At 44.5% G+C, this 23,971-nt stretch overlaps 2 protein-coding genes across 2 annotated transcripts in view; one reads left to right on the forward strand and one right to left on the reverse strand.

Moving 5' to 3' along the window:
• Window positions 1–3,942: 3,942 nt before the first annotated feature.
• ILDR1 (immunoglobulin like domain containing receptor 1) lies at window positions 3,943–16,455 on the reverse strand. The gene is made up of 8 exons (XM_066622180.1): window positions 16,404–16,455; window positions 12,573–12,743; window positions 11,452–11,601; window positions 10,013–10,132; window positions 8,790–8,936; window positions 8,165–8,266; window positions 4,610–5,442; window positions 3,943–3,984 (listed from the first exon to the last, which is right to left on the reverse strand). The coding sequence occupies exons 1-8, from the start codon at window positions 16,453–16,455 to the stop codon at window positions 3,943–3,945; spliced, it is 1,617 nt and encodes a 538-aa protein (XP_066478277.1).
• A 2,224-nt stretch (window positions 16,456–18,679) lies between these two features.
• The window catches only part of CFAP44 (cilia and flagella associated protein 44), a 79,895-nt gene continuing 74,603 nt past the window's right edge, over window positions 18,680–23,971 (forward strand). The window contains exons 1-2 of the mRNA XM_066621260.1: window positions 18,680–18,756; window positions 22,445–22,507. Of these exons, the coding sequence (XP_066477357.1) occupies window positions 18,717–18,756; window positions 22,445–22,507 (103 nt within the window). The 5' untranslated portion in view covers window positions 18,680–18,716. The remainder of the gene's footprint in view (window positions 18,757–22,444; window positions 22,508–23,971) is intronic.

Here is a 23,971-nt window from a genome sequence, read left to right on the forward strand (position 1 = left end):
GGTTTTCAGACGCACTTAGAGAACCTTTCTAAATCCTCTGTGACACCCCCCCCCCCAATACTGAGAGAGACAAGACGGTCATTGTCACAATCCTTGTGCTGTATTTTAGTTTTATGTAGCTAAGCAGCACAGTGAAATAAGCATCACTTCAATATCTCCTGCAACAGTCCTTTGATAACTGTACAGTTTCTTACTATAGCCAGTTTTGAAAGTGATAAGAGACAATCTCTTTGAAAACACACACACACACACTCCTCATCATCTACATCCATAAAGCTGATTTTTGCCATGAGTATATAGATTGAATAACAAACTGTCATATTGCACACCAGACAAGCTTTTCATAGGAAAAACTGTGATGTATGAAATGGCTTTCAGAATTACATGTTCAGAGGGAGACTTCAAAATCTGTTCTTTGACTCTCTCACTGTGGCCGATTACTTCCTCCCTCTAGTGACTTCATCAAGAACTGCATTCTGGGGATTTCTTCAGATGCATGCACATCATACGGAACACTGCATGGGTCTGACAGAGTCTTACTGCTGTACTGTAATAAAGGATTACTGGCATGTGTGAACAGCATAATACCACCACCACCAATATATCATCATATGATCCTCATTCATGAAGTTCAGGTCAGTGTCTACAATCACCCCCTTTGATCCACACATGAACCCTGTGATGGTTATGCTGCGAGACAGTGATTGGCCCACTGCAGTAGATTTTATGGCTAGCAGGAATTTGAACCTGGGTTCCCCAGTCTAATCCAGTGCTTGAATTATTATTATTATTAACTTTATTTTTACTCCGCCTTTCTCCCCAAAGGGACTCAAGGCGGCTTACAAACAAGGTTAAAAAACAACTTACAAAACATAATTTAAAAACAGATAAAAACATAACATATCATAAAAACAGTAGTCAGATAAGAAAAAAAATAACTAGGTAAAAGAGCATAGCGCAGCAAATTAGAAAAGGATCAGGCCTGTAACCAGATGTTAAAAAAGATATTAAAAGATGTTAAAAAAGATGTTAAAAAGGCCAGGAACTCAGAAGGCTTGTCTAAACAGAAGGGTATTCAGGCCTCACCAAAAAGTTTCAAGAGAGGCAGCAGTACTTAAGTCAAGGGGAAGGGAATTCCATAGTGTTGGTGCCACTACTGAGAAGGCCCTATTTCTTGCCGCCGCCCCACGTACCTCCCTAGGCGGCGGCACTTGTAAAAAGGCCTTCTCTGATGACCTAAGAGGACGAGCCGGATTGTACGGGAGTAGGCGATCTCTAAAACATGCTGTCCCAGAGCAGTGTAGGGCTTTAAAGGTCAAAACCAGCACCTTGAATTGGGCCTGGAAATGAATGGGCAGCCAGTGCAGCCGCTGGAGAAGCGGACTGAATGAGTCAAACAGAGTAATCACATGGGCCGCTGCATTCTGCACTAGTTGCAGTTTCCGAACCGTTTTCAAGGGCAGCCCCACATAGAGCACGTTAAAATAAACTATTGTATTGAACCACTATGCTACATTGGCTCTCAAATATTTTCATATCATCTCACATCAAACTCCCAGTGTTATCTCCCAGTATATTTTGGTGCAACAGCATATTTCAAAATCTACTGTTCATCATGTTTATTTTCAAAAATTCTATTTGATTACATTGTACAGTTCATTCAAGTCATTGCTTATACAAAATGTCATTAGCAAGAAGTTACGCAACCAAAAGACTGCTTTTATCAGGATCCGGGCTAAGCCAAATCCAATCTACATTTACCCTCAATACCGAATTCAACTGCAATATCAGATATCCAACGCGGGGTGGTTGAACGAGAATTAGTGGTTCTTTCCCTGCTCTCTTATATAGGAGAGAATGAATAAGTCACAGGAATGTGGTTTCAGAATTGCTTCTCAGCTACCTAAATGCAATATTACAGACTCTGCTGATCTCTAGGGGTCTGGTCACGCATGCATGCTCAGCATCGGAACACAGCACCAAGTGATAACCTGTATGCGCAAATCAGTCACAAAAGCTGAAACATGACAGGAGCTTCCATATCACCTCAAGCATGAGACATTACAGCAGAGCCAGTTTACATTCCGCTGCACCCAATATAGAGTAATTTGGAGAAAAGGTATTTGGGTGTGTAAAACAACCTTAAATCTCCAGACATATTATGCTTGGCAGAAGGCCATGGTTCAGTGGTAGAGTACAGGCTTTGTATGCAGAGGGTCCCAAGATCAGTCCCCTAGCATCTCCACATAGGTTTGGAGAAGAAGGGTCCTGCCTAGACCCTTAAGAAGCCTCTGCCAAAATGGATAAAATGGAGCTTGATAGACAAGCAGCCTGACTCAGTAGAAGGCAGCTTTCTATGCAAGACACTGTGCACAAAACAGATTATTCCTGCTTCAGTATCTATGATTCTACATAAGGAATGAACACCAACAGCACCAGCCTACCTGGTGGCTGGGGACCCTGTGACAAAGTCCTGCAGTGGGCCCTCTATAGTGCCTCCCATGCTGGCAAAAGAGGGGGTTCAGGGGTTGACCTGGCCAGGTGGACCCTTTGATGGATATGGGCCATCAGTGCCAGACCTCTGAAGTGACCCCTGAACACTCAAGCTTGTCTAGTCCCTACACGCTGGGAGCTTCTTCTGCCCATTTGGTCAGCTTGACCACATGCCAACTAGCCGCCAAACGGGAATCCAGGAGCAGCTGCGAGTCCAGGTGGACCCCCAAGCTGCAGACCTGCTCCTTCAGGGGGAGTGCAAACCCATTCAGCGCAAGCTAATAGTCCAGCACCTGCATTGAGGATTTCCGAACCAGGAGAGCCTCTGTCTTATTTGGATTTAATTTCAGCTTGTTGGCCCCCATCCATATCCTCACTGCCTCTCGACAGCGCTCCAGGCCCTCAACTGCCACCCTGGAGTCTGAAGGAGAGATAGAGCTGAGTGTCAACGGCATATTGATGGTACCCTACTCCAAATCCCCGGATGACCTCTCCCAGTGGTTTCATGTAGATGTTAAATAGCATGGGGGACAGAACTGAACCCTGTGACACCCTGCACCTCAAGGGCGAGGGCGTCGAACAGGCATCCCCCAGCACCACCATCTGGGACCGATCCTCCAAGTAGGAGCGGAACCATCGCCAGACAGTGCCTCCAACTCAGCCAATCGGCCCAGAAGGATACCATGGTCGATGTTATCAAAAGCCATTTATATACTGCTTTTCAACAAAAAGTTCACAAAGCAGTTTACAGAGAAAATCAAATAACTAAATGGGTCCCTGTCCTAAAAGGGTTCACAATCTTAAAAAATGCAGAACAGAAGAATCTCTCCTTGCAGGAAGCAAGTAGATTAACATTCTAAAAACAATCTGTCACCAACCATTTTCCTTGCAATCTACAATAAGTTGGCTACTCTGTTCATATTTCCATAGAGAATGGACACATCTGCCAGTGTTGAGCACTTTGAAGCCTCAATGAAGTCAATGGTACTTGAAATTCAATCCTAACCATGTTCACTTAAAAGTAAGTTTTATTTATTTCAACTGGACTTGCTTCCAACTACAAATTGCTAGGACTGCAAGTTTAAAAGTGCTTAATGCTGAGCATGATCTAGCCAAACTTGTACCAGTGGGAGATTGCGAGCATATAGCACATACACATATCCAATCTCAGTGATGTAGTTTCACGAAATGTTCTTCAAAAGGGTGATTCTCTAGCTCTAGATTCTTAGAGAGCACCATTGTTTTCATTAACAATGTTAATAAACCATTGCACAGACCATTAGAAGGCAAAGTACCCCAGTTGAGGACATGTGGGCTGAAGCTGAAGAGAAGGTACAGATCTCTTGCTGGCCTACTATACCTGCCAGCTAATGTTTGCAGGCAAATATGAACATCTCCTGCACAGAGAGATGAAGCTGCTCCATTTTATATGGAGGCAAAGCAAAAAGTCTAAATGACAACACTCCTTCCACTACGAGAGCTGCCTTTCTCCTAGAAGAGAAAAAAGAAGTTGGTGTTAGTATGAGAAGCCTAAAGAGTAACAGAGCACAGCATTTATAATAAATTCCTGAGGCAGCAATCAATTGTTTCAGTGCTTTAAGATGGGGTTAATTCAACCACTACCTGGTCTGAGGCTGATTTATCGCAAGACATTGGAGCAAAGGATACAACGTGAGTTACACCAATAACTAAATTCTGATTCCTGCCCAAGCACTAATGAGCCTATCTCTGCCTGAAGACAGATGCTATACAAAAATACATTAATTGCACTGTGCATGCACCATCAGCAATATTTTGAGCATACTAATTGAAACTGAGGCCATTCTTGCCTCTCTTTTACAGTCCATCTGTCCTCAGCCTCTGCCACACATCAACATGTTGCAGAATGCAACTTACAGACCTATGAGATAATCCAAAAGCCACAGTATGGAAACACTTAGGTAAATACCTTTATTAAATTAAATATCAGTCCTAATGAAGGACTGTGAGTTATTGGATTTTAATCCAATAACTCCACACTGTGAGTTATTGGATTTTAATAACAGATCAACGAGGCTGTCAATGATTTCCATGAGAACACAAAAGTTAATATTTGTTGCAAGAAAGGAATATTTACCGACTGTTGCTCTCTGGGGCTTCTGGTTTTTTTGGCTGGAGTGATTTCTATAGAGCGATAACTAGGGGGTTTCTCTTCTGGCCAATCTGGGAAGTGGCGCTCATAATGTTGCCTTATGTTTCTCTTTGCACGTGCATATTCCTCATCAGTTGAGCTCCAGGACTCCCGACGGGATGGTGGAGAATAGCTGCGACGCCGTTGCCAGCCACGGCGATAACAGCCACTATCCCGTCCATTGAGGTGTTGATTGATCTGCCTCTCTGAATATCGATGTCTTCTGTTGGACTGTTGTCGACCAGTGTGCTCCCTTCTGGCATCCTCTGGGTAGGAATCAAGACTGTTCCTCCTGCGCAGTATAGGTGATACATCGGGCCTGAAACTTCGTGACCTATCATAATGACTGTCGTCCCTCCACCTCTCGACTCTACGATCTCCATGCCTCTCCCATGATTCGCGATAGTTGCTGAAACGAGACTCTTCATCCAATGACGAAAGCCTCCTCCTCCTTCCCTCCCTCTCATCTTCACTTGCGTGGCTTGGCGGTCTTGGATTACGAATAGACTGCTGAGGATGTGATGAAATGCTAGTCCTCTGAGAAGATGGGATACGCTCAATGATGGGAGGCAGCTGGATTACTCTACGTTCCACAATCTCCGAGCCCAAAGAAGTGAGTATACTAGGGTGCCGGCTGCTCCCAATGTGGTGCGAAGGCAACTGGGTCTGTGCTGGGTTGAGGTTCCTGATCTCAGACTCAAGGTAGTCCAAGACTTTATTGTTGGGAGGCACCTGGGCAAGTGGAGGCATAAGCCGTTGACTACTTGGTAGAGACACATCTAAGAAACATGGAAAAGAGACATCAGTAGTCAGGGGAAAGACAATGCAGAAGATAAGATTTCCAATTAACCATGAAGATAGGGGATCATGTGAGATGGGACAGAAGCAGACCTTTCGAAACAAGTCTGCCCTAATTCACATATAAAGCGTCTATGTGCACACACATTATGCACTAAAACAAACAGGGAGCCGAACCCCTTTCTCATGCAAACCTCACCACAACCTAACTGCTTGTGTCCCAGATGACTTCATTTTCGACTGAAGTGTGGTCAGAGAAAAAAAATGGAGTTGAGTGTAAGACTGCAGAGTGTAAGCTAGAGAAGGAAGCAGAGTTCTGCACCCTTCATGAGCATGCCCTTTCTGCTATTAAAATTAGTGTCCCTTCATCCATTCCCTTTATATACGATTATGAAAAACCAGGATGGGTCTGGCACCTTCAAAACTAGTTTCAATCCAACTCCTTTCTATCAAGGAGGGTCAAACCAAACTTCCATTTTTTTCTTTAATGTCCTGTTTCTTATAAAGGAACAGGCCTTGGAAAAGAATCTAGATCTTCTGTGTCTTGCCATAAATGTTTAAACATTTAAAGGTATAACCTAATTATCTATGGGTTTTTTTTTACCTGCCATTTTATTTCAATGCAATGAGAAGTGTCCTTTAAATTAAAAGAAAAAACTTATTTAATAATAGCTTCATTAGAGAGAGGGCAGTCGACTGACAATTCATCAACCATTCTCTCTCCAGGCACTTAGAACAGCTTCACTCCAAGGCAAGTGACCCCTTCCTTTCCCTGAGCATGTGAAAGAAAGTTAACCACTTTACTTGGGGTGAAGGGAGGGATGAATGGCTCAGAGTGAAGCCTTTCTAAGACTGATTGATGAATTGGTTGCCTAATGACTGTCTTACATCACAAAGGTCAGCAAGGCTGTTTTTAAATCACGTAGCAAAGGGACACTGTTTTTTAAATGGATTTGCTTTAATGCAATTTTTGCCATCTATGTGAGTTCTGTGAACAGAAACCTCGCAAACTCCAAGACTTAACCTGTATAGCTAAATAGCTGCAGATTTCTAAATGAAAGAGTATCAGTGATGGATAGCCATTACTTTACGTATGAAATACAGTACAGAGTGTCCCAGGAAAGCTTTGAACCACAGTTGTTGTTCAGTCATTAAGCCGCGTTCAACTCTTCGTGACCCCATAGTTCAGGGCTTATCAAACTGGGGCGTTGTGACGCCCCAGCCTGTGGGCCCTGGCCTCTGCCCCCTTAAGGGGCGGGGGCAGCCTGGAGGCAGGGAGGAGGCAGCAGCGCGATCCCCAGGATCGCGCCGCTCAGGGGGCTGCAGGGGCTTGGGAGCACTTACCCAAGCCTCCTGCAGTCTCCCCAGGGTGCCCAAATATACTTGTCTAAGCTTTTACTGTAACAGAACTGTCTGCAGCCAGTTTCTTCCCTTGCTTACTGGATCGAACTCAGCTCAGTCAGTAGTGCCACAGTTCCTACGCCTCTTTCCTCACAAAGGTGCTCTAGGAATAGAGGCTCTCTACCTCCTAAGCAGAGCCCTTGATGGGGAGGTGAGTTCTGTCCAGTAAGCAAGGGAGGAAACTGGCAGGAAGGTGAGGCGGCTATGTTAAGCAGCAAAATTAGTTACCTGGCATCTCTGGCTGCTACCCCACCCACCATACTAGGTGGGAGGAGATACTAAATAGTTTGCAAATTAAAAAGCTTTATACTGCATTAGTCTATATTATAAGTAGTTTGCCAAACTATTGATCAAATCAAGTAACTATATAAAATCAAGGAAACACAGAGATACTAATTTAGAGGATCACGTAGCTGCACAGGAATGCTTATCCAAGGAAAGGACTGAAGAGAAGGCAATAACTGTATAGAGATTTTCAGTTATGCTCTGTGAATGCTTAAACACATCTCTCACAACCCCAAAAAAGTAAATGGTTCCATATATGTAACTATTCCAAAATAATTCCCTTGTCTCTGCCATGGCCTCAAATCGGTAAGCAGGAGTGGATGCAACCAACAATTCAAAACCTTCTTTGCGGCTGTAAGGATGAACAGATTATTACAAACTCCACCATTTGTCTTCAGTCACAGGATCCTATGCTGGTGGTTCATGTAAGAGCCTGACTGTAATTAAGACCACATATACTCTGTGTTAATCTCAGCCTTCTCCACAAAAACCCACAAGAACACTACATTCTGCAACTGAAAAAAATATATAAAAACTATACAAACATGTATACATTTTGCATAATATATCCATAATATTGCATAATTAGCAATAAGTAACAGAATATGAAGAAATGCAGAATGCTAAAAGAACCTAGGTTATTAGCTGCAAGGACTTCTGCTCAACTCTGTTAGGATCCACAGATTCCATGAGGAACTGCACATTTAAGCAGTCAAAAGGGCAGGAAACTTGTGGGTTATTTTTAATAAGAAAAAAAGAGTAAGCCAAAACTCAAATCTGAGCAAGATACTAAATTATTTACTTGTTCTGTTCCCAAGCACAGAACACACACATTGCCCTGACCATGAACAGCAGAAACTTTTGAGCTTTGATCTTTTCCATACCATAGAAGAGTTTACATTTTTAAGCCAAGCTACAGGTACTCTTGTTAGTGAAGATCCAAAACACTATACAGAAAGGTCTGAATCAATACAGAAGGGTCCAGGTTCTCCAACAGACCTGCAACCATAGTCTTACCTTTTTGTAGCAGTGGGTTGAGTTGGTATGAAGATGAGTGGGAGTGAGCCATCCAAGGGAACATATCTCGAGCCTGTTTCATGAAGTGATGTCTTTCCAGGGCTAGAGATAACAAAAAGCAAGGTTAATGCCTTCCTGGCACTCTAAATTACCCAGTCAATCAGGAGACAATTTCAATGGATTACTCTAGTTTTAACTGACTGAATACTGCAGCCCGAATTTTGTTCCTGCTCAACATGCAGTTCTGATTTCAGGCAGATTTTTTTTTGTCTGGACAGCACTGCATAGGCAATTGGAGTCTTTCTGCACAATATCCCTCACACATATATGTTCTTGAGTCCCCAGTTTGAAATGTCTCATGAGGTAGCCAGAACTTTTCTAAAGACTGAAACAAAAACTGTAAATGGCGGAAAAGTGTGGCTATAGAGAAAAGTACAGACAAAAGTGCAAGTAGAATTTACACATATTTGGGATGCTGTACAACTAGGTGTTTATAAAGAACCTGCAGGAAGACTGAAAAGAGGAATGTCAAATAGCTTGCAAGCCACTTAAGCATATATTCAGTATGTCTGATTTGCTGTTGGTGTTAGTGAATCAATGTGTGGAATGCTGTTTCATGATTTACCTTTTTCATTGCAACAGCAACAAGATGGGCAGCAAGGACAGCGGACATGGCAGCAGCAATACTGAGGACAGCACTGGCACCAGCACACTCCAATCAGCAGCAAGAGGAGGAGGCAACCAAGGATTATGAAGATCACAGTCAGCCAATCTGATTGGAAGAGGAGGAAAGGGACCACCAAAATGTTTGCTTTCCTTCTAGCTTGACACCTGATCATCAACTTCCTGCATTGCTACCACCCCAAAAAGATTTTCCCGTTCTCCCTGTCAAACAAATACTTATCCTTTGGAACTAACTTTCACACAGAATATCTAGCTCCAAAATTAAATTTCAAACTGCAGGTCACTGGGCCTTTATTCATACAGGGATTTGAATAAGCAGTTATGATAGAAGTCAAAGCCAGGCAATGCTTCTTCCAGATTTTGGGAGCATCCTTTACAAATATTACAGAGAGCAAGTTGCAAAAAGGTTATTGTTGCCTCTTCTGTGTTTCTTATGTCCAACAACAGCAGCAACATGTAAACCTGAAAATCGCTTTCTGTTTTCAGTTGCAGCCCAACCATCTCTGTTGTAGACATCTTTAAAGCATCTTTAAAAACTTAAAACATTGAGGATGGAAAAGTGTGTTGACCCAGGGAAACATCAAATTGTGATCTGGAGTTCAGTCAAAGTTCAACAGAGGAGAAAACCACTTGGAGGGAAAGACTACAGAGAGGTAAGCTGGAGGGGCAGAGGCAATGTTTAGAACACCTTGTATGTGCATCCTTTTTTTCAACTAGCTATCCCTCCTGTAGTTGTTGATGTCATTTCTAATAGGGCTTACATCGAGGAATGATGCATAGAATCAGGTTGAGAGGCTATAATTCTAACCATATTTATCAGAAAGTTCCACAGAACTCAATGAAGCATACTTCTGATTAAACAACTTTAGGATCAGACTGCAGGTCCTCTTGTAGTTTCTACTCTTGTTTGGGATGAGGCTGTGTTCAATGGCAGAGCACATGTTTTGCATACAGAAGGTCCCAGGTTCAATTCCTGGTAGCTCCACGCAGAGGTGGGAAGACCCTTGACTGGAAGCCTGGACAGCAATAGCTAGTCAGTAGAGATAATACTGACCAAGGGTCTGACTTGGTATTAGACAGCTTCCTATGTTTTTGTGCTCCAAAACCTCACAGGTGGCAAAGAAGTTATCGCAACATGGAGAAACATCAAATGGTGCAACTTACTCAAAACAATGAGCTTGACCTCTTTGTCTGGGTCACCAGCAGTATCTCCAGTAGCCTCAACAGTACAGTAATAGACTCCATGGTCCCACCACATCACCTCACTGATCACAAGATCAGCTTCTATGAAGGAGAAACACAGCATAGCGTCAAGCCCAGGGGTTACCAAACTTTTTAGTCCAAAGGCCAAATAGAATATTTTACACATTTTCCACAGGTTGAAAAAAAATCAGTTTTATAAATGAATGAATAAGTTTTACTTGGATCTTTTTTGTAATCAGCATGAATCAAAAGAGAAATGTGACAATTACAAAGAATGCCATGCTTAAACTGAGAAATGATATATAATGAGTAAAAAATTAGCAAATGCTCTGACAAAAAACCCAAGTTGCTGTGGGCCAGATAAAATCTTGTGGTGGGCCAGATTCAGGCCCCAGGTCGTAGTTTGGAGACCCATGGTCAAGAAAATGACTGACTTGTTTTCAAGTTCTTCTCCCAACTACTGTAGCAAGCACATTATTACAAAATTAATGGTGGAAAGAGACTCCGGAAAAGCTAGGACTGCAATCCTTTGGCTACACAAGAAACAGGCTTAAACAACATGAAACAATTCTCTTTAGTGATTAATAATGGAATCTTTCACTCTTAGGGCACATCTGTGCAGGACTTATAGCCCAATCCTAACCAGCTTTCTCCCTTGAGGAGGTCTCACCTCTCAAGGAGGTGACTGCCCATCACCAAAGAATACAGCACTTCCCCCAATAGGCATGGGTGCATCTATGCTAGGATGTTGGTTAGGATTGGGCTGTTAGAATATGACTGGTTACACATCAAACATCTGCATTCCACACTGCTTTTATATTCATCCTGCAGTCATCCTCATCCATCAACAAACAGAGTGGGTGGGTGTGTTTGTTTGTTTATTCAGGACTAGCCTGGTTGGCACACTGCATGACTGAAGACATGATGCTAATGAGGAATTGTTCTGTAATTTCTGCCTTTTTATAGGATTTTCCTCATATTAGCACAAAAGTGGAAACATGAGATGCACCCTGACCAAGAGCTGATACTCTCAAACCCTGTATAGCTGTTGAACTATTGTCATAGGAAAAAGTTGTATAAAAATCATGTACATTGCAATGACTTCCAATGTACAACATTTTTTCTTTAAAAAAATCTGCTCTTTTATTCTCGTCCTTCTAGGAAGATAATAAAGATACACACTTTTTTTGCAATAGCCTTTTCATAGATGATATGATTAAACAGACCCATTGCTTTTTGCAATGATGGTGTGAAAGCTTGATGGCAATTTTAGCCCACAAGGCACAAGAGCCATGGAGTGAAATGACTAAAATCACATTTGTCACACAACATTCACAAGGTGTTGGACAGCTTCCAATTTGTCACCTTCACTTTCCTCTTGTATCTTGATAGTCACTTACGGTTCTGGATGGTGATCTTCCGCTGCCTGTAATCAACACCCAGCACTGGTTCATTCTGTCCTCTTTTCTGAGCAACAATTCGGACTTCCCGTTGGTTGTCATTGCAGTCATTGGAAGGATCTTGTCCAATAGCTAGGCCTGCTTGATAGGCTGCAAACAAAGCAATAAAGTACAAAAGCAACAGTCACTTAAATAGTTCCCACTGTGAATATTCAAGGCTGTCCCTTGAAAGTCTGGAAAAATATGACACCACGTACCATTTACATTGCTCACTTAACATAAGAGGCATCCGCAAAAAATGATGCAGGCGCATCTATAGATTACCAAAAGGCAAAAGTAGCTTTTTAGTGGGCAACGGCTATCACTATACAAGCTTTAGCATTTTTATTTCTGTCAAGCTGACTAGGGAAATAAACTTTGGGATACACATTAGGGTGACAGAACTATGACTCATAGTCAGAATGAAGGCTTCGCTCTCAGGGTATATCACAGAAAGAAGAAGATGAAAAGGTCAGAAATGTTACAGGGCAAACACAGAAATCATTCTGACAAAGCTTATGGAGCCCAAAATGTGTGACGTAGTCTGGAGTACTGGAAGAGTCCATGACTGTGTTCTTATCTGTTTCTTTTTTATCTGTCTGTGATAATGATGACTGCCTGCCAGTCAAGTCAGAATCAATACTCTTTTATTGCTGATTCTGTGGGGGCAGAAATCTGAACTATGAGGGTTTGTTGCCCTTGTGTAATCTAGGCAAAGGGTTCCTTCAAAAATGCATTTTATTATTAAAATAAAGCTTTTCAGAACTGGTTGTTATGAATCTTACACTTTAGACTTTTCTTGAACCAAAGCAGAGCATCTGCCAGAGAGGGGGATTTTTCCCCCCTAAAACTACAGTCACAAAGGTCTCCTTCTCTGGGCTCTATTCACTCCAACAATAAGAGAAAAAACATGATGGGTAAAAGCAGAGGCAGCTAAGAACTAGAATGGAATTCTATAGATGCTGCTCTGCCAGTTTCAATTCAAAAGACTGGGGATCACTGGGTTTGGTCACAAGGGTGCATTCCTTAGGAAGTGCCCCTCCTCCTGCCTTTTTTTGCTTGTGGAGACTGGAAGCACTCACCAGCAGAGTAGTAGTCAAGAATGGGGTCTTTGCAGAAGGACCTATAGCGCCAGGTCACCACCACATCCTGCAGTGGTGCTGAGGTACTGTAGTCACACCGGAGGGTCACAGATGCAAATAAAGTCGTGTATCGCTCAGTATTGGGCACAGACACCAGAACAGAGAGGCAACCTGCAACAAAGAATACAGTTCATGAACAGGTATGGAAAGTCACACATATTATATATATATATTGGCAACCTTCAGTCTCGAAAGACTATGGTATCGCGCTCTGAAAGGTGGTTCTGGCACAGCGTCTAGTGTGGCTGAAAAGGCCAATCCGGGAGTGACAATCCCTTCCACAGCGGGAGCAAGTGCAGTCTGTCCCTGGTCTGTCTCCCTGGCTACGGGCCTTCCTTCTTTGCCTCTTAGCCTCAGACTGTTGGCAAAGTGTCTCTTCAAACTGGGAAAGGCCATGCTGCACAGCCTGCCTCCAAGCGGGCCGCTCAGTCACACAAAAGTCACACAAAAAGCCACTCTTTGGGGAAAGTGTACCATCTCTGCACCCAGCAGAATGAATGGAAAGGTTTCATAGCAGTCAGAGAAAGGTCAGTACAATAAAATTTTCTATAGGTTGGCTTATTCATTGGATGCTTGGGATATATGCTATGACTTCTGGTTCTCAGGATGATGTCAATTGCAATTGACAACTAGACAACTGCCACAAAAGACTTCCCTGAAAATTCTTTAATACCATCCACAATTTCCCCCCCCCCCATTTTTTATCAAGAACTTGACCAGATCTAGTGGTCCCTACCAAATAAAGAGAAAATACCTAATATGCTTTTTGAAGAACTGCGACCCATTGAAACATGCTATATGATCAACATGCTCTCTTAAGTCTCTTTCTCTAAGAAATCCTATTTTAACTTGAATCCACAGAGGCAACATTGCTGAAAGCATGTCTAGCACAGCACATTATTTATATTTTGTTATCTCAAGTACTTGCTATCTCTGATATAGCTAATGCTGCAAATACTTTTCTTGTATTATCTTATTTGCCCATGATAAGAGGAACAGAAGTTTAGCTAATATAATGTGTATTTAAAAACTATCCATTTCTTTTTGAGGCAAAACTTACACATATTACACTAGCAACCTCTTTTCAACAGGCAGTAAAAAATACCAGGCTTGTCTAAATCCAAGGTGCAGGAGAAATCTTTTAAGCCATTCCCTCCACCACACACCTATCTCCTTAGAGTGAATGTAAGAACACCTGATCTCTTAGAGGTCTAATTTACGTGATTTCTTCCCTCCTTCAAAAACTTGGAGGAGTGTCTTGCTTGGAACAAAGGGCCTGGTTCACAGTGGGGCTATCTGCAAGGTGGAGAGGAAGGGCTCACTCTACTGCTTTACTACACTTGCAAAGTGCCTTAGTGAATGCATGAACTGGTTGGCAACCTTCAGTCTTGAAAGACTATGGTATAAGCCTACAGCACCTGGTATTCCTGGGGCAAGGTGTTCTATGGATGTGACTAAAACAGTCCTGTAGATACACTATAGATCCTATGGATCTATTAATTGTGGAACATCAGAGTTTTAGCAGTGGCAATGATGCTCCAACCATAATTTTCTACAGGCAGCTGTGGACAACCTGCACCTGTTGCTTTCTGCAGTTTTGAAATTCTTACATGTTCTACCTCAGTGTGAGGGAATGGGAGACCAGAGCTGCTCTTACCACAAGGCCATTCTGGGGAACAGTCTGTCTCTGTGCATTTTCTTCCTCCTCTTGGCTCAATGCTGCTGTGTGCTTTCATCCCCCTCATATCTTCCCCACCACTGATTTTTTATTTTATTTTAAGGCACCTGCTGCCACCTTCCAGAACCCTAATAAATCCAGGGATGAGCAAACTATATTCCATGAGTGCTGGGTAGGTTGATTGCCTAGCAATGAGGAAATGCTCCTCCCCCATGGCCTTCTGTTGTTGATACTGTATCACATACAATAAAACAGTGGTTTTTTTTTCTGATTTCAAAGAGGTCCCTCTAAGGAAAATACTAATTTGAAAAGATTATATATGTTGCCAATACATTGCATGTCTTTTTTTCTACTGCTGTGTTTGCTGTTAGCCAATTAAAGAGTTGACATTAATTATACCACCATCACAGATATATATTTAGGGCACAATACTAACCAGGTCTACTTAGAAGTAAGTTCTATTTTGTTCAGTGGGGCTTACTCTCAGGAAAGTGTGATTAGGATTGCAGCCTTAGTCTGATATCTATCTGAACTGGACTTTCCTTTCTAAGTCTAAGAAATCAATTTCTGTTTGTTCATTGGAAAAATAAAATGCGAAGTCATAACCTGATGTGAAGATACAGAAAATCTATTTTTGGAAAAAAGCAAAAATATAACCTGGGAATATTGAAAACTGAGATTATAAAGATTATAAGAAATCCTCATTATACATCTGACTTTCCCTCTACGGCAGCCATTTTCAACCACTGTGCCATGGCACACTGGTGTGCCATGAGTGGTCCACAGGTGTGCCACAGGAATTTGGGGGGGTCATTTATTAATAGGGCCAAAGGGAGAAGTGAGCCCCCACTGGCAGCATGGTGTGCCTGGTGGTGTGCCTTGACCATTTTAGTGCCTTGTCAGTGTGCCGGGAGATATAAAAGGTTGAAAATAACTGCTCTACAGTATACAGTACCACACTAGCAGTAAAGTTGCCACACATTATTTAAGAATATAAGAAGAGTTCTGCTGGACCAGGCCAAAAGCCCATCTATTCCAATTTCCTGTATCCCACAGTGGCCTACTGGATGCTCAAGGAGCAGTTAAGACAATAAGATGCCTGTAATTCTGTTGCCAATCCCTTGATCTGGCATTCAGAGATACTTCATCGGTAAAATAATGCACTTATTTATTTGTAAATCACTGGTCTAGCTATACGGCTCTTGGTAACATCCAATCAGTGGCATAGCTAATGATAATGTAGCCCAGTGCCAAACTCAAAATGCTGCCCTGGAAGTGGTGTCACAACTGGAACTGACATCAAGCCTGGGCTTTTGAAAAAGTGAAAATGGGGGGGGGGAACCTGCCTCCTCCCCCCAGCAGCTCACCTCCCACTTGCTCTGCCACCCTCCCCCCAATCAATTATATATAACATAATGGTATTGGTCATACCTACCCAGATGTTCACAATCTGGCCACTAGTGTCAAGTTCAGCTTGTTTCCCCCCTAAAGCTTGTTGCTACCCCCTTAGCTATGCCACTAGTTCAAGTTCACTGAACATGGCTTACTCTCTTTGACTTGCAAGAGAAATAAGTTGCCTTATTTAAGACAGTAAGCTATGGTACTAACTGATAAGTTAACGTAACTTACTATAAGTTTTTGTAAGTGTAACTAAATAAGTAACTGTAACTAAATAAGGCTGCAGTCCTAACCACACTTTCCTAAGAGTAAGCCCCACTGAACAAAATAGGACTTACTTCTGAGTAGATGTGGTTAGGATTGTGCCCTAAGATTGTAAAAGAGGAAAACAGGAAAATGGCCACACAGATTTCTGGCCTTTTATTTTTTTTCAGCTTTCCTCCTAACACACACACACAAAGTGTGCTTTCAAAGTGTGTGACAAGACAAGAAGGAAGCCTGGAGAGATCTGAAACCTGAGAAAGCGACTGTAACAAAAGCCCAAGTAGGAAAGAATGGGGTGGGCAACCACGGGGGGGGGGGGCGCGATGCCCTCCCGGCAGGTGATCACCCAGGAGAGGAAAAGACCAAAGACCAGAGAGATCAGGAAGTGGCTCCTTTGGCCACTCAGCCGCCGCCCCCCCCCCCCAGCGCACCTGCTGGGAACCAGGTGAGGACGACCAGCAGCCACTGCCAGCTCCAGGCCATGACGCCGCCTCTCTGTGCCCGGAGCCTCCTGTGCAAACTTCCCTCCGCCCTTCCCGGGCGCTGCTCCGAGCTCCACCAGATCCCCCTGCCTGGGAGGCTGGGCGCTTATTCTCCCTGGAGAGAAGCAGCCACTGCAAGCAGAGCAGCGCGTCCTTCCTCCGGCACCTGTTGCTGCTGCGCCCTCCCGTTAACCCAGCAGGTGCCTCCCTCGCTACCTGCCGCGCTCCTCCCTCCCAGGCACAGCCTGCCCTCGACCCGCTCAATTGCAACTCTCCGACTGCAAACAGCAATCCCGGGTCTGAGCCAAGCAAAACAAATGCAGCCAACTCCGCTGGATCGATCCTCTGCTGCACGTCCACGCGAAAATCACTGCGACTTCAGTGCTGCTGATGCCAAAGGATTCTTTCAAAAGTTTATTTAAGCCATTTCTGCCCAACGTTGCATATACACAACAGAGATCAAATGTATACACTTGTGGGGTGGGCAGGAATGGGTTAAAAAATGAGTGCCCCTCCTTTCTACCACTGTTTCCTGACCCCCACCCCTACGTACAGCAGAATTAAAAGCCATTTCTGCCCAATGTTGCATATACGCAACAGGGAGCAAAAGTGTACACCTGTGGGCCAGGAAATAATGGGTTAAAAACATAAGTGTGTGTATAGAGCAGTGTAGCTGCAATCCAAGGGTCAGCCTTTGCAGGAATGGGAAGGAAAAGCCTCATAGGATCCAATCAGGCCCAGTAGCCATCTAGCCCAGCATTCTCTTTTCAACAGCAGCCCCCAAGAGGGAGAGAAAGCCAACCAGCTTGACAAGTTGAGTAGCTAACCTTTTTGCTCCATTACCTTTAACAGTTGGATGACTGACCGGAAGAAATTCAACAGGTGAAGTTTTTCTGTTCCCATCACTGCAGTTGCAGGCTGCTGTATTTCCACTTATCAGTTGTTAAAGGTAGAGCATCTCTGGATCAGATAACATCGGCAACCATGGGACAGAGGACCCTTTAACCTCTTTCATTAAAAAAAAAAAAGTAACCAGAGAGGCTTTATTCCCCTGGGATGGAGAGAGAAAAAAAATACTTGTCCATTTCTGTGACTCTGATCATTGTTAGCGATATGAAGTCTCTGTTCTCAAAATAAAAGCAGACACTTACTTGGAAGGGAGGAAACCCCATTAAATTCAGGGGCACTGCTCAGTTAAATATGCATAGCATCCAGATTCAAGGGAAGAGAATGTATGAACTCACCTCTGCATGGTGGTGACTAAAAACATAAGAGCCCTGCTAGGCCAAAGGCCCATCAAGTCCAGCTTCCTGTATCTGATAATGGAGTGGGTGAGACTGGAGCAGCAGTCACATTCTACAATGTTCAAGTATTTGTATAGTACAGCTACAGGGACTTTCCTCAAACACAGAAGCTACAACTTTGATAAGAACATAAAAAGAGACCTGCTGGATCAGGCCCAGGGCCCATCTAGTCCAACTTTCTGTATCTCACAGCTGCCCACCAGATGTCTCGGGGACACACAAGGCAACAAGTGACCTGCCTCTTGGTGCCCTCCCTTGCACCTGGCATTCTGAGGGAGCCCATGTCTACAACTAGGAGGCTGCACATACATATCAGGGCTTGATGGACCTTTCCTCCAGAAATTTGTCCAATCCCCTTTTGGAAGCATCCAGTCCAGGAGCCATCACCACATCCTGTGGCAAGGAATTCCACAGACCTGTAACCTGTGATGGACCTTTCCTCCAGAAATTTGTCCAATCCTCTTTTAAAGGCATGCAGGCCAAGTACCATCACCACATCCTGAGGCAAGGAGTTCCACAGACCAACCACATGCTGAGTAAAGAAATATTTTCTTTTATCTGTTCTAACCCTCCCAACACTCAATTTTAGTGGATGTCCCCTGGTTCTGGTGTTATGTGAGAGGGAAATGAACATCCGCCTATCCATTCTATCCATCCCCTGCATAAGGGGTGGGACAAATATTTGCAAGTTGCCATTGTCAATCTGTTAAAACAAATACTTTTGCTTTCCCCCCCTAGAATACATTCCCAAATTTGCACCTACAACTCATCCTGCGTAAGAACACAAAGCACGTGCCACAAGCACCAGTCTCCCAAGAAGAAAAATAGGCTCCGCCCACATTCTGACCACGTCGCTCCTTCGGCGCATGCGCCTTAGCTCACCCAGTGTTGGAACTCCACTTCCCAGAAGTCTTTCGCGGGCCTTGAATTGGTTGCTTAGCAACTGACCAAACCGGCCATGGAGCCGGCAGAGAAGCGCGAGGCCAGCGATGTGAAAGGTACTAAGCGTTGCAGGTAGTTTTCCACCTGTCACATATGACAGGTGCCCCTTGGAAGTCACTGTTAGAGGAACAGCAATTAACAGTGCAGTCCTGTGCTTGACTACTCAGAATTAGGGTTCAGTGGAGCTTAGGCTGCAATCCTATCCACACTTTTCCTGGAAGTAAGCCCACTGACTAGAATGCAGCTTGCTTATGAGTAGACATGCTCTTGGAGCCCAAGCCTATGCATGTCTACTCAGAAGTAAGTCCCATTATAGTCAGTGGGGCTTACTCCCAGGAAAGTGTGGCTAGGATCAAAGCCTTAGGGCACAATCCTATGCATATCTACTCAAAAGTAAGTCCATTAGAGTCAATGGGGCTTCCTCCCAGGTAAGCGGGGATAGGATTGCAGCCTCAGAGCCCAGTCCTATGCATGTTTACTCAGACATAAGACCCATTATGGTCAATGGGGCTTACTCCCAGGTAAGTGTGGATAGAACTGACCCTCAGCCCTAATGGGAACCTAATGGGAACCAACAGGTAGCTTGCCTGTGAGTCCCGCCTCCTGGTTCTCAAAGCAACAGCTGTTCTGGGTACAGCAGTGCCTCCCGGCAGTCTCCAACCACCCCCATTCCAGCAGTAGTCTGTCTGCCAGTCAGTCCACCAGTCAGTCAGCAGGTAGGTCCATAATCTGGCTGCCCATTAATCAGTTCTCTCTTTCTCTCTCTCTCTTTTCTCCAACCTTCCCTCTTACTACTACCCACCAAAAAACAACAACAAACTCTTCCTCCTCCAGGTGCTGATTTTATCCCCAGGGCCTTGTTGCCTCAGTGGCTGCTGCTTGCAGTGCGCTCACTACCGTCTAAGGCCCTGGTGTTTACCCCATGCTTCCCAGAGCAAGTGGCTACTGTTGTCACCACACCCTTTCCTTGAGGAATCTTGTTCATTTCCACTATAGGGATATACTGTAACATTTTGATGCAGGTTGTATTTGCTGCTTGTAATCCTGAACCTGTCCATTCCATTTAGCAATGTGTAGTGCAATCCTATCTTGTGCTGGAACAGGCAGGCCAGGAGGCCTGTGCTGTATCCCGCGCAAGACAGGGGCTAGAACTGGCTCAGCCGGAAGCAAGGGGAAACCATTCCTGTTACCCTCAGGTAAGCTACCACAGCCCAATGGGTCTCCTCTGACCTGTGCCACCTCAGGAGGTGGCACAAGTCCGAGAGAATGGAGCAGCTTGGAGCTACTCTGCGCTGCTCAGGGAACAGGGTTGGGATCTGGCATAACTGCTGGGTCCCAGCCCTCCCTCCTGCCCCCTGGAACGTCCTCTGCCCAACCTCCCCCCATCTTGGAGCACCTCCCTCCCACCTCCCCCCCTGCCCCACCCTTCCCAAACCCCTGTGTTGACCGAGCTTGGCCAATGCAACATTCCCTCCCTGCATCGGCAGGGAGCCTTTGTGGCTCTCTGGATGCAGTCTCCGTGGGCCAGTGCATGTTCCAGTGCTGGCCCAGCCGACTCACGAGGAGGTGTAAACATGCTTTATGGCTAACTGATAGTTAGGATTGTGTCCCAAGTTGCACACCAAAACATAAAGTACTGATTTCTGCCTACTTAGAGGCCTCCCTAGATCTACCTAAATATAGCTGTTTGTAAAGAAGAAAAAATGAAAAAGGAACCCACCAGTCTGCATAGGTTCCCAAACTGTATGTTGCAATGCCCTGGGCCGTTGTGAGGCACTCACTGAGGCATTGTGGGATGCCTGCTGCCTGGTAGGGAAACTGCAACGCAACCTTGCAAACTGCAGAAGGCTCAGTGCGGCAGGCAGAGCTCCTGCACACAGTTTTTGCGTGCTTAGAAAAGCCTGCCTGCCAGAGCCTCTTACCAGCGTTTGTGAGGTTGCTGTCAGCCTCCAAACCCAGAAGTGAATGATGATGACATCATCACATGAGGACTGAGGGTGTCACTGGCCAGGTAAATTTGGGAAGTGCTGATCTAGGGTCATTGACTCCTGTGACCTATAGATAGAGGTGTTATTTATTTTACTCAGAAGTAAGCCCATTGTGTTCAGGAAGACTTACAGCCGAATCCTATCCTGTGCTGGATCAGGCAGGCTGCGCTGTACCCAGCACAGAGTTTGAGGTGGATCCCATGCAACTCAGAGTAAGGGGATTTATTTTTTCTCACCCCATGCTGGTCTGCAGTCACCTCAGTGGAGCTACTTGGATCTGCGCCAGCGAAATTGTTGGCACAAATCCGAGCAGTCTGGTGTAAAACCTGGCTGCTCGGGAGGGGGGTTAGGATCTGGCCTAAGTGCTGGAGGCTGGTCCCATCCCCTTCCCAGGCCCAATCTGCCCACTGGCCCATCCACCCACCCCCTACCCTGAAACACCCTCTCCTTCCCTACAAACCCCCCATGCTGGCTTCCCTCAGCTAGTGCAAACTCATGTTTCTGGAGCAGAACAGAGACTGGATTTGGCCTCTGCAGGCCGCATATGTCCTCATGCTGGCCCCCTGGACTCCCAACTCATCACAGATGTGCCTTACAGCACATTTGCAACAGTCCTGGGCCACGGCAAGGGACTTGCACCAGCCCAAAGGGTGCTCTGGTTTACGCTCTGTGGGCACAATCCTAACCCCTTATGTCAGTGCTTTCCAGCAGTGGCATAGCAATGCCAATTGGACATGTGCTGCATCCTGAGTTGGGTGTCACTCACGGAGGCCTCCTCAAAGTAAGGGAATGTTTGTTCCCTTATTTCAGAGCTGCTTTGCCCTTATGTCAGTGCTTGAAAGCACTGACATAAGGGGTTAGGATTGTGCCCTGAGTGTCCAATCTTATCTAACCTTCCAGTGCTGATGCAGCTATACCAATGTGGTGTGCACTGCATCCAGTGGTGGTGGGGGCAGTCATGGAGGCCTTCTCAAGGAAAAGGAATTTTTGTTCCTTAATTTCAAGGCTCGATTGTGGCTACATCTGTGCTGGATAGAGTTGGGCCCTTAGACTGTAATCCTATTTTACTCAACAGAAACAAAAACCTCTGTCTATGGAATGTTGAAAGTATCAGTTTTGAGGGGAAAAGAAATGGGTAGGTGTATAACTTGGCCTGCTAGAAGCTTTCATGGCTTTTAGTACTCTGAGCATTAGGGAAAGATATTTTGAGGTACACCCTCCCCCGGCACTGTGTTTTCAGGAGAGAAAACAGGACACCATTATCCTTACCCATTATCTGTACTCTCCCTTATCCCACTATATATAGCGCCAGACCCAAACTTGAGCCCTTTTAACACTGCGTAGTAGTACAAAGGGACAAAGGTTTCCTTTCCTCACTTCTGAAGTGTTCCCTGCCCCATGAGTTCCAAACAGCACTGCAAAGCTTCTTGTACAGGCTGGCTGGAGCCCTGAACAGGAGTACGCCCTAAGGGCTGGGATACACCAAAACATTTTGTTGCACAACTTGTATATATATTTGTATATAGACAACTTGTATATATATTTTTTATCTATGGTCTAGTTGACAGATGCATGGTACATACTTCTCAGCTCTATAGGAATAGTTGGAAAGGCCATGAGGGAGGGAGGGCATGGTATGTGTATTTTAAAATTCTGCACATTTAAAAACATTAAATTGAGTGTGGAATTTATATTTTCAGTTGCTCATATGATTCCTGTCTGAGAATCTAACTATGCTGTGTGATTTTGTTTGCAGACCAGAATGAACAACCAGGACAAAAAAAGGAGTCTTCACCTACAGAGGAATACAAGACATCTAGTAAGAATTTTTTACAATTTCAGGTGGCATTGCTATGTAACATAAAAATACCCAAGATAGACACAGTTACACAGTAATCCTTGCTTGTGCTTTGGAGAGTTTCATTCCTTGGGGGATATCTATGGGGTTATTTTTATTATTAAAAGTAACCCTTAGGGGTTGTTCTATGACAGTGGTAGCGAACCTATGGCACGCGTGCCAGACGGGGCACGCAGCACCGAGCCAGGCAGCCTGGGAAGGGGCGCTGAAGCTGCGTGTCACTTTAAAGAAAATGGAGGCTTTTTCCGAGCTCCCGTGTGTTGGGAGGGCGGGCTGCTTCCCTCTGCCCGCTGAGCTCACTGCCCTCCTCTCCCTTCACCCCCACCTGCCCCACATTTGTTTCCCTTTTCAATTTTGCCTGCTCTGCAGGCTTAAGGTCCCTGTTTTTCCCTTCCCCAACTCTCTAGCAGGCTCAGCCAATCAACATCCAGCAGGCTCCTGGCTTTTTCAGTTGGAATGGCTCAGAGCCCTTTACTGGCAGACCATCAGCCAATCCTGAACCACCCTCCTCCTCAGCCCTTGCAGCCCGCCTTTCCCTGAGCAGCTCCCCACTCAGCGCCAGGAGAGGCTTTCCTACACAGCAGAGGAGACATCCTGCATGTCTACTCAGAAGTAAGCCCCATTAGAGTCATTGAGGCTTACTCCTAGGAAAGAGTGACTGGGATTGCAGCCTTGGAGCCCACTTCTGTGGGTGGGGCTTTTTAAAAATTTTTTTCTTGTTTGAGAAAATGAGCAGTGGCAAGATCTTGCAGCCACCCCCTCCCTGACAATATTTCTTTACCCAGTATGTAATTAGTCTGTGGAACTCTTTGCTACAGGAAGCAGTGATGACAACATGCCTAGATGCCTTTAAGAAGGGATTGGACAAATTTCTAGAGGAAAAGTTCGTTAAGGGTTACAAGTAATAGTAGGTAAAAGATGTTAATGTATGAGTTGTTTTTTCTAAACTAAAACCTCAATATTCAGGTTAAATTGCCGTGTTGGCACTTTGTGATAAATAAGTGGGTTTTGGGTTGCAGTTTGGGCACTCAGTCTCTAAAAGGTTCGCCATCACTGTTCTATGGGGTTGTTTTGGCTACTGAAAACATCGAATGACAGGGATAATGTGTTTTATCCTGTCTTATGTCTTGTCTGCTCTTTACTCTGGATCGGCCTGTTGTGGGGTGAGCAGGTGTTTTCTGTTTTCAGGCCTCTCACAGATCCTAAACTGGTGGCCTCTTCAAGAGCATTCATTGTCATTATTTTTGAACAAAATACTGCAGTGGAATACCCAATTAAACTATTTTTCTGATCTTATTTACAAACAGGTGTGCTTAGATGTTTCAGTTTTGGCTTATTTGTTTAGATGGGCCATGGCTCAAACTTAATGAATGCATTTCAACTTTCTTTTTATAATATAAAAAGGGACTTCCAATCCTTTTTACT

The sequence above is a fragment of the Tiliqua scincoides genome, chromosome 3 (assembly GCF_035046505.1).
Source record: "Tiliqua scincoides isolate rTilSci1 chromosome 3, rTilSci1.hap2, whole genome shotgun sequence".
NCBI classification, from domain to species: Eukaryota; Metazoa; Chordata; class Lepidosauria; order Squamata; family Scincidae; genus Tiliqua; species Tiliqua scincoides.